This window comes from Antennarius striatus, chromosome 11 (assembly GCF_040054535.1).
Source record: "Antennarius striatus isolate MH-2024 chromosome 11, ASM4005453v1, whole genome shotgun sequence".
Lineage (NCBI taxonomy): Eukaryota > Metazoa > Chordata > Actinopteri > Lophiiformes > Antennariidae > Antennarius > Antennarius striatus.
The window spans coordinates 17,637,297-17,647,631 of record NC_090786.1 but is presented as its reverse complement, the minus strand read 5'-3'; the positions used below and the strand labels follow the sequence as shown (position 1 = coordinate 17,647,631).

Genomic DNA, 10,335 nt, shown 5'->3' with positions numbered 1-10,335 from the left:
TCTTCCAGGGACACATTATGATTATATGCGGTACAGGCTATTTTAGTCAGCACTGAACAAACAGGTATTGGCTCTGCTGCAATAAATCTTGTGTGTGTGAGAGAGTGAGATGTTCTTTTGTGCCTCATTGCATCATACTTCACGCTGGGTTTAGAGTCTATCTTATAAGATAGCTTTCCAAAGAATTGAAAAGGGCTACAAGCAATCAGCTGTCTTCAAATTGTGTAGCCATGAAAAACAGGTTTCTACCGGTCAAAAGCTATTCGGTGTCAAATGACACTAAAAGCTGTCCAAGGCCGCCGCTTTAGTGGTCGAAATTACGGGAGAATGATTATCTACGCACTTCTTAGTTGGCTGAGCATCAGGGTGCAAAGGCTATATTTGCATTCAACATTAAGAATCAATCAGTTGATCGGGAAAACACAATTTATGAAAGAGCAGTTAATCCCTGTTAAGACTTTGCTTACCAAAATACATTTAAAGCATGTTCGTCAGTGCAGTCAATAAATCCCCAGTCGATGAACAGATTCACCAAGTGAACCAAAGCACAATTAAGCAACATTAAAGCCGTCTGTGCACGTTTTTACTACCAAATAAACAATCTGTTCTTTTAGGGGCCTCGCCGACAGCTTGACAAAACATGAGCAGGAAGCAGATTATGCCTCAAATAACGTAAACACCTCCTACGCCAGGTCCTTCTCGCTGCTACGCATTAATCCTCATGTCAGTGTCCGCTCGATGCAGCGTCAGCTACAAGGGAGTGACCTCTCTTTGTCTGAGAAAGCAAGACCAGGCCCAAGATGGCTCGTCTGGTATAGACATAGTAACCGCAGCCTGACTTTTAATAATCCCATAAGATGCCCTTTTGCTTTGCAGAGAGGAGTCTGACGGCCATAGTTGGCATAGTAGCCGGTTTTGTGGCTGTGCCGCCATGAATCTGCAATAATGGCATTTGCATCTGAGGGCCTGGAGACCGAGGCTGGTATGCATGGGAGCAGCAGCGTTATTGCTCACTGGAGGAGCACACAATGCATACCGAGGCAGAAAGCTGTGACGTAGCACGTGGAAGCATGTGGCAGTATCAGAGGAAGTATGCCATACAATGCACCACACAAAATGGTAAAAGTGAAAGTAAGGACGTAGTTTGAAATGCTGACTTTATTGATAATTTGCGATTTGTTCACTTTGTTGGTGTTTGAAATGCACACTATTGTCTAAAAAATGACGCCTTTAGATTCAGACAAAATCTCCACACAGGCTGGAAGACAAAATATTTTTTCTTGGATGTTCATTTGGCCAAATCTCCTAATTTGGGGTTACACAACTCGCTCACACGATATCATGTTGACAAGAATGCACTTTCTCACATTACTGACTCAACAGATTCCAGCTGACTGAACATGACTTGGCACCTATTTCTGTATGCTACAGTGAGTTACAGTGATGCACAGACTGGAGCAAATTCAGGACAACGTGTGGGGTTTTTTTCCTTATGAGCTTTTCTCCACAAACCACGGAGGAAAAAGGGGCATGCGTGCAGAGAAGCTGCCGTCCTGCAGCACTAAACAGTAGCCTATTTATGTTGTGCAGCGCGAATCAAGTCTCCTTAACCGTCACAACAAGCCTCTATACTTAAGCACCCGTCCACAGCCCTGTGTAACGTAATCACTCAAATGAAGCAAGCTCAGACAAACAGTTCATACAAGATCAGAAATTGTATTTGGCAATTTTTTAAACAAGTGCATACAAGTACAGCTAAAAGCATTTCAGTTTTGCCAAGTGCTCGTAGAGTAGCATTAGTCACATTCTACGTTAAACAGGAACTGCCACCAGACCTAGAAGTACATCAAGAATTTTGTTAAACATCAACAAAGAGGAACGTAGTCCATTATAATGAGTACATACCTTTATCTTCAAAAATATAGAAACACAATGTATTCAAAAATCAAAAATTATACAACCATGTTTACGAAGTATACTCTTCCCTTGGGTCCAATATGTACAAGTCTGTTAGTTTGTTTGAATGGTATGTATGTGATATTTATATATTTATACTCATAATTTTGCTTCCCCTCCCCAAAGAAGTGTTCAAACAAAATCAAGGGTCCCTCTCCTTTTTTACTTTGACATCTCCCGCAAGGATGGTGGCGATTTCTCCTTGCATGAAAGCCCATGGTACATTTGAGCCAACCAGGGGACATTTCTCTCCACTGGGACAGTACACTTCACCCGTGGCTCCTTGCTGCTTTATGCTTTCCCTCGAGCACGGGAAGCAGAACTTGTGAGAGGGCACCGACGGGCACTGAACAAAGTGCGTGTCCTCCAGGCGCTCGTGGCACAGCGTGCAGCACAGGGGTATGCTGCCAGGTACAGAGGAGTCCGGAATGCTTTGAGGGTGCACTTGGTCCATGCCTGGCACATGGGGGGTACCTGCACCGGATCCATCTCTCTGCGCCAGCCTCCTCTGATTCATGGAGGACGGCGACAGGGGGCTGCTGCTGTTCCTCCGGGTGGTGGAGTGGACTTGGTTGGCGTCCTTCGGGGAGCTGTTCCCACCTGCGTTGTCTGCTGCCATGATGAGCGCCGCCATGGGGGACTGGCCGTTCTGGGCTGCCTCAGGTGGCGTGGTGCGCGAGTGGGGGGATATTGTGGAGGGGGGAGAGTTGAAGCTTGGCGGGGGAACTGGGGGCATTTTCAGTCCGTCGGTAGGAGGTGGTAACCACTGCTGTCCTTCTCCATTTAGCTTGGCAGCCGTCCCCTCTCCCTCTGGTTCGGGCGATGCTTTTCTCTTCATGTTCCGGTGTAGTTTTCCTCTGTCTGGTGGAGAGAAAGGGTTAAACAGAGCAGTTGAGTTGCTGGGCTCAGACAAGCGTCAACAATCACGTTGGAAGGCAAAGACATGCGTTCCCTGTTCCAGACTAGAGCTACCGCCGAAAAACAAAATATATATATATCAGGAAATCATTTTTCACATTTACTATTGCAGAAATTCATCATTTATTCATTATAAACTCACAGTGGGTCAATAAAGAGAACACATGGTATATTTAAAAATAAAAAAAGAAGAACTCCATATCTTTGAAATGAGTCCTAAGGGGTTTTTCTGTTACCTGACTTGGAAGCCGTGGCGCTGGGCTCATACCCCATAACCCTTTGTTGCATGGCCGCATGTTCCTTCTTGAACCTGTTGTCGAAATTCTGCAGCGCCATCAGGTCCCTGACCGTCTTGCCTTTGCTCATCCAGTCGGCGTCGGCCCTGTTTTTGTGGCCGTCGGAGCTCTCCGGCGTCAGGCTGTCCTGTCGGTGCTTCTCCTTCGCCTCCCGATCGTGCTCGGAGCTCGACACCGACGCGGGTCTCTTCCCCAGCTCGGCGGCGCTACCGCCAGCCAGCGCGGGGGGAAGCCCCATCTGGCCCGGTCTCCCGTTGACGGCGTGCACCGCGGGGATGTTCCCGTTAACCAAAGGCACTAGATTCGGGGGGGCCGTGCTATTCCTGCGCGGGTTGGGGCTCTGGCGGTTCAGCTCCGGCGGCTCGTCGGGCTTAGGAAATCCGGGGATGCCGTTCGCCTGCCGGCCGGACTGGTACTCTGGCCCCAGCCGGGGCGGGCGGTCGGAGGAGAGCGGGTAGCGGTCCAGCGGCTGCGGCGGCCGGGAGCCGGGATCTCCCGCCGCCGCGTGGTTCATCGCCTGGATCTCCTTCCCGGAGAGCTGCGCCTTCCCCTGGCCGGCAGACCTGCCCTCCTGGAAGCCGTGAGCCCGCTTCAGCTGCCGGGCCGTCTCGATGACAAACTCGATGCGGTCTGCTCCTTCGTAGTTGACACATCCCCTGCAGACAGGCTCGGTAAAATCCCAGATCATGGCCCACGGCATGCGGGGCAGGTCGCATAAATAACACGACTGCCTCCTGGAAGAAGCAGCGACCGCCGCGGACGACATAGCGCTCGTCGTCGACACCTCCGAAAAGAAAATGTGTGTTCGTGTCCTCCGTTCGTCCACTCAAAAAAAGCCAAGAAAGAGAAAGTTCCCTCGGTAGAAAAACACTGATCGCTGGAGTTTTAGAAGGAGAAGTTCATGTCGGTGTGTACTTTCCACGGCGTCCTCCTCTATCTATCTCCACTGACTCTCACCTCCTGGCTCAATGTGGAGCAGTGACGTCACCACGCCTGCTTCCACTTCAGTTTCTATTGACTTGATTTCTTCGACATACCCCTCTCCCCCAGCAGCACCTCCACCACTGCAGCCTCTGTCACTCACCGCTTTTTATATTTTAATTTAAGCACTTGAAACTCCGCCAAAAACTGCACCCAGATCAGCTCCGCCGCCGCCGCCGCCGCCGCCGCCGCCTGGCTGAAGGGAAGACTCTACTTTTGTTAACAAACCTGCAGAAAATATGACGTCGACGCACGCATGCATGAGAATTTGAAAGGAAATCGAGGCGGCTGTTGGTTGTAAGAGGGTAAAAAAAAAAAAAGAGAAACCAGCTCCTCCAGTTGTCGCTGCTTTGTCCTAAATTCGCAGCGTTATCCGGTTCAGGTTGTGTGTCTGCAGCCTGTTTTTTGTCAATGCACAGCGCCTCGACGCCATGAGCTGCTACTACTACTGCTGTGCAATGAATGAGGTGGGTCGAGCCCAGAAAAACAAATCAGCTAGTGATCCTTTTTTTTGTTCTTGTTTTTAAGGCACACACTCAAAAAAAAATTTTTTTTTTAATTTTTTTGGTATTTCAGAGGAATTAAGTTGAATTCAAAACCCTTTTTAGCGACATGCAAGAGATTTTCCTGACCACATGTTTCTATCTTCTCTCTTCCTACCAGCATGGATTCAACATGCGCTGACTTTTTGTTTTCAGATAATATTCCTCCTGCCCTCCTCTATCCAGTAACCAGGAAGCTCTGTTATGAGGTGGGGATTTCCAGCCAGTGTGTTGTAAACTTGAATGGATCAAGGTTACAGCAGGAACAGAGCTCAGCCCACACTTTATTCCACTGAATGGACAGCCATCCAGATCTGTCACACTGGAATGAATAAGATGTTGTTGTTGTTGTTGTTTTAATATGCAAGTTAATCATCACACTTAGTCCGGAAATAAAATGAAAGAATTTGTTTTTCCCGAGAGGTATCACATGATTGATGACTACAGAGGTCATGCCAGAAAAAACAAACAAACAGTCAAAATCCCCTGAAGTAAAAGTGTAGGTGTGAACCGGAGGAGTGTCCCAGTAGTTCAGATTCCTCCCTCTCATCTGGGCTCATTCCAACTCGTTGCAGCTTAGCCTGGGGCTTTGGGTGAGGCAATGCGTCTGTAACCTACAGACACAAAGCAGGATATGTTTGTGCAAGTCCACGTGACGTTGGAAAGAGGAAGCAAGATGTTTAGTCACGTACCTTCATCCGCCTCGCCCATCTACAGGACGGCAGGCAGTTTGGCTCCCAGCCTGTGACCATGATCACGCACTGTGGCTTTTCTTTTAAGTGTTTCCATGAACTAAATAAGGCAGTTGTGTTGCTAATCTGTTACAATCCATCCCATATAATTGCAGGGCAGCTGCCATGTGACTCTGCCGACATGAATGAGCACACCTAACCTTGCGGCACAATAATATTCCCTTCAGAAGATTTAAAAGGCGTCATGAGGTTTTAGTGCGCTCGCTGCTACCCTCACTGTAAACGACTGCTTTAACACCGTCTCTGCTTTCACTCACATCTCGGAAGCGTTGTTCGGCTTTATGACGCGGTTAGGAAATGACTTATGTGGGGCAAAATAAACAGATTCTTTCCCTGATTTTGGTGGGAAACAGTCGTTGGATGCTTTCATCCCTTTGCTTTCTACTTACGCACTTACTGCGCAAACAAATACGGACACATTGTGATGCCAGACAGAGGCATACTCTGATTTGATTAAGTCCTAAATGACCTGAATAGATAATAAGTTCATTTGTTCGTCTAAAAACAGGACAGCGGCTTCGTAGCAAACGTTGAATTGTTCTCAGCAGAGGCGACAAAGGCCTGAGAGCGAAGCAGACGAGCACAGATGGCTCCGATTGGCAATATGAACCAAGAATACAGTAAAATCACCACAGTGTGACCCAGCTGAGAGCCGACTCAGCCGAGTCTAGCCACTTAACCAGATGGAGGAGTGGCATAATGCCGTCTTGAGCTGCTTTTTGTTTCCACTGGTCTGTAAATTGAGACGTGAAGTAGCTTAATAAGGTAGGTGACAGGCAGGGGAATACCCAACGTGTGACAGCAACGCATGCCTGAGGAGATGACGTTATTTTTGTTCTAGCGCTTCCTGAGTTAAATTTCATACTGGCCATCTTTTATTCATGGAGGCGAATCTTTACAAATTCTCTCAGAAGTTTTGTGTCTCAGCACGGATGTGTTCCCCCCCTCGTTTCTCTCGCCTCCGTGAGAACAACAGTCTTGTTATATAACCTCTTAGCTGCCTCTATAACTGCTGAGGTGAGCATTAAACTAAACATGCTGCACAGGGGTTAAAACAGGACAGTGAGGACACATTAGTGAAGTTAACCGGCTGTCAGAGTGACCTGACTCCTGATTGGCAGCGACACAGACTGGCAGAGGTTGGAGAGTCAGGAAGGCCACACTAAGAGCTAATGAGCTTTATATATATTAGCTACTATTAGCACTGCAAGGATTAGAGAGCAGATACAAGTCTGGGAGCTCTGAAAGATAATGTCAAATCATCCATCTGCTATATCAGCTGCTTCGTGGTTTGTTTGTTTTTTCAATAAAATACTAGTTTGGTTGTTGTATTGATTTTTCTGAATGGGTTCAGTCAGTATCCTGGTTGTATGACGCAGAAAAATATTGCGCAATGTGAAAACAAAAACTAAAACAAAAAAAAAGTCCAAATAAAGCATTTTTGAGACATGCTCTTTGATTTTGGTATAAAATGGTGGAATTCAAATAAAATGGAGGGTCGTCGGCGAGTGGGAAAAATGCGCTGGGCGGCTGGAATCTGGGGGCTGGAGGCTGCAGAGGTGATGTCATTGGGCCAGAGCAAGAGGCGAGTGAAAAACAAGTCTCTCTCTTTATTCCTATCCTCTTGTGGGTGTGGGGGGTGGGGGGGGGGGATTGGCGGTAGGCCAAGGCAAGGGCTGCTGGGAAATGGCGAAGGATGCCAAGCAGGCCCCACCGCCAACATTAGAAGCTCACATCTTTGTTCTCAGAAACCTGGTGTGCTGCCAAAGGCCTCATTTCGGCTCCATGGCATGATTACACTGGATGTAGGCCAACTACTGAGAGCTCACTCGCCCCCTCCCCTTGCGCTCTCTCTCTCTCGCTCTCCCTTTATGCTGCCTCCCTAGGCTCTCTCTCTCTTTTTCCACTGCCCTCTAAAGCTTTCTGCCAAACATGCAGCAGTTACCATGGCTGCAGAGAATGGAACATAAAAAAAAGTGAGTAATGAGTCAGGCTCCGGCCCAGATGTGCCACATGTGTAACCGTTTAGAAAAAAAACAAGTCGGTAACATATCCCGTTAATCTGCCTGGCCTGTCAGAGGACAGACCAGACGACTTGGTGAAAAACGGCGGACCAATGGGGGGGGGGGCATGGAGGAAATAATCCTCACAGAAAAATGTAAACCACCCCCGTTTTCACATCCATTTTTCAAGCAGACGATCGTTGCAGTGCGGCTAATTCTGGCAGCCAGGAAGAGAAAGACGTGAACTTTACTCGTGTCATGCTTTGCTTGCACACAACACTCGCTGACAGCATGATTTCCTGTCCAGTGGAAACCCCCAGATATTTTGAGTCACAACCACATATGGACGTAAACAAACTTTCCTCGGTCTCTCGTAGCAAAATCAGCAGATTGTTCTGTTTGTGCTCAGGTGATCACCACTTAAGCAGCTATTGCTGGGAGGATTGCACCAACGGCTTTTTACTCGTTGCCCTTAAAAGGCAGCGTCGGGCCTGACGCGCGGTCGTCATGTTTAGCTTACGTCACCGAGCCATGCAGTCATTCCAGCTTTGTGACAGGCTCAGAGAAAATGTTCAAAATGTCATTCTGCTGCATTCTCACACGCACACACACATGCACACACGCACACACACATACACACACACACACACACACACACACACACACACACACACACACACTCACACACAAACACACAATGAGAATTCCCAGAAGGATGGCATCATCCACCGCCACTCTCAACAGCAGAGCTGCACGAGTTTCTGCACAGCTGGTCGAGACTTCTCCTCCGCCTCGATTAATCCTCCAGCAAACTCCAGAGGGGCTCCATACATCCAGCTTCACCATGAAAGTATTTGTTCTGCACACAGTTATTTGAATATGTATGTACACCGGGTGTGTGTGTGTGTCTGTGAGTGTTTGCATTTTAAAAAGGTTTCTTTTTCTTGACGTGCCAAAAGGAAAGGAGAATTTAATGTTACGTAACCTTTTCACTCTCAGCCACAATCAAACATTCTCGAGGTGGGCATATTTATTACTTTGATAGAAAAAATTAAAATCAACAGTGAATCTACATAGAAATATGAGCTGACATGCGTATTTATAACATCTTTGTTTATTTCAGAGTTGCCAGTGTAGGATGATCAAAGCTGTAGCCTGTTTCTAGTAAAGTGTGTGTTGAAAGCAGAGAAGAACAAGGATCCGTTTATACGATGTATAGAATGTTGAGTTACACAGTTACGAGAGGAGGCAGAGACAAAAATAGTCGTGGTGACCCAATTGGAAAACCTCATGTCTGTGAATGTTGGGGAAAACTGTTCATAGTTGCCATGTGGCTCATCCAGATCAGGAAAGTAGAGAAGGTCGTGAATAAATGTAAACTGTAATACATCATTTACACATGTGGTCACATTTGGAAAGAGGTATTCCTTTTCCCACAATTAAGCTCTACACACACATTTACTGGGAAACAGTCCTTTTTTTGGTAGTGATCATAAATCAACCCAGGTTCCCGTCCAAGATTCCACAGATGCTTCGCTGCCTTCCCTTTGATTGTCTGCTTTATGGAGCATGTTTCATCAGATGTGAGAGTGTCCCTGCCAGAGATGTCCTTCCTCCCCTTTCCATAAAAGTGCAAGTTGTCACGATGGTGTGGCATTCATTATCGGCCTGTGGTTTTGCACGCTTGGCCCCCTGAGCAGCTGGGGAGCATTGGTTGACACATTCTGCCTGCTGCCGCAGTGAAAGACGGGAGGGCAGGAGATGAGTGCTGTCTCCCCTGTCTGTGTGATAAAGCCCCTTTAAAACCACAGTGTCTGGGCAGTGGGCACACGATGCCTCGCCTCCCTCATCCACTTCAAAGTGGCGTCTCTAAAACAGCTCACTGCGAGGAGCTGAAATAGAAAATGGAGCTGCGCTGACAACTACGACCACGTGTCTGTGAATTCACAGGGAGTCGGTCTAAAGTGTAATCGCACCCCATCTTATTTTCTTAGCTTGGCTCTTTTATTCGTACCAGTCTGGTGCGATGACTACTCTCGATCATAAGCTGGAACATGGTGACATTTCTGCCAGAAAGTCTGACGAAGTACAGGACGAGGAATCGTAAACAAATATTTTTGAATGAGTTTATCAGAAGGTAGAATCAAATTCAAGGAGTCAGTAATGACCTCTTTTCGTCTGATTATCACCCATCAAAATTCCTACATCGTACATCATATCCCCTTCTGCCCTCGGAGGGAAAGCTGGTGATTCTTACTGAACGTTCAGTGAAGTGCTTTAGAGTCATCTTCATGAAAATGAAAAATGTGGATGAAGATAACATTGTCAGCTAACAGGAAGTTGTCTATTGTACGAAACAAATTTTGCTTTGTTTATCTGTACTTCTGGGGAAATGGAGACCATGTGAGTGAAATTTTGACTGTTTTTTCGCACATCACTGCTAGGACATGATGAAAACATTACGTCCTTGGTGGAGGTAATGAGCGTGTTTTCCCTGGAGCTGTTATCACTTCATTGGATGTGTCCAGTGAGTGAAGGTGATGACAGCCTTTATTTATGAAATTAACATCACCTCACTTTGAACTACGTCTATGACAAACTGGTTTTGCAACTGAGGCAGAGACCATGTCATGCATGCAGTCACAGCGACGGAGGACGGTTTAGTCTGAGGCGCCACCTCGAGCCTCGGGTGAGGCGCCAGGTTCACACTGTGGGAAGCGAATGAGATGAAGTCGTACAGCAATGGAGTTTCTGTGAGAAAGTTTGGCGCCCTTGGAGGAGTTTGATAAGAACAAGGTGATACAAACCCGTCAGCGTTGTGTCAAATCTAATGACTAGATTTGATAGAGAGCTGTCTTCCCCATGTGTTTGCAGAAAACCTGTGTCC

The 10,335-nt window shown here is 47.1% G+C and overlaps 1 protein-coding gene and 1 long non-coding RNA gene across 2 annotated transcripts; one reads left to right on the top strand and one right to left on the bottom strand.

The window, feature by feature from the left end:
- Window positions 1–1,696: 1,696 nt before the first annotated feature.
- Window positions 1,697–3,944, bottom strand: irf2bp2a (interferon regulatory factor 2 binding protein 2a). Its single transcript, XM_068327159.1, has 2 exons — window positions 3,111–3,944; window positions 1,697–2,817 (listed from the first exon to the last, which is right to left on the bottom strand). Exons 1-2 carry the CDS (start codon window positions 3,934–3,936, stop codon window positions 2,099–2,101), a joined length of 1,545 nt encoding a protein of 514 aa, XP_068183260.1. The 5' UTR covers window positions 3,937–3,944; the 3' UTR covers window positions 1,697–2,098.
- Window positions 3,945–4,478: 534 nt separating this feature from the next.
- LOC137603573 (uncharacterized) lies at window positions 4,479–5,104 on the top strand. Its single transcript, XR_011037298.1, has 2 exons — window positions 4,479–4,618; window positions 4,850–5,104. It is a non-coding gene; the product is annotated as an uncharacterized lncRNA (long non-coding RNA).
- The last annotated feature ends 5,231 nt before the right edge of the window (window positions 5,105–10,335 follow it).

What these genes read in the sequence shown, in the direction of transcription:
- irf2bp2a (XM_068327159.1), bottom strand. Translation starts at nt 3,936, where the DNA reads ATGTCGTCCGCGGCGGTCGCTGCTTCTTCCAGGAGGCAGTCGTGTTAT. An exon ending in CGCCACGGCTTCCAAGTCAG is followed by an intron (nt 2,818 to 3,110) that starts GTAACAGAAAAA and finishes TCTCTCCACCAG; the next exon opens with ACAGAGGAAAACTACACCGG.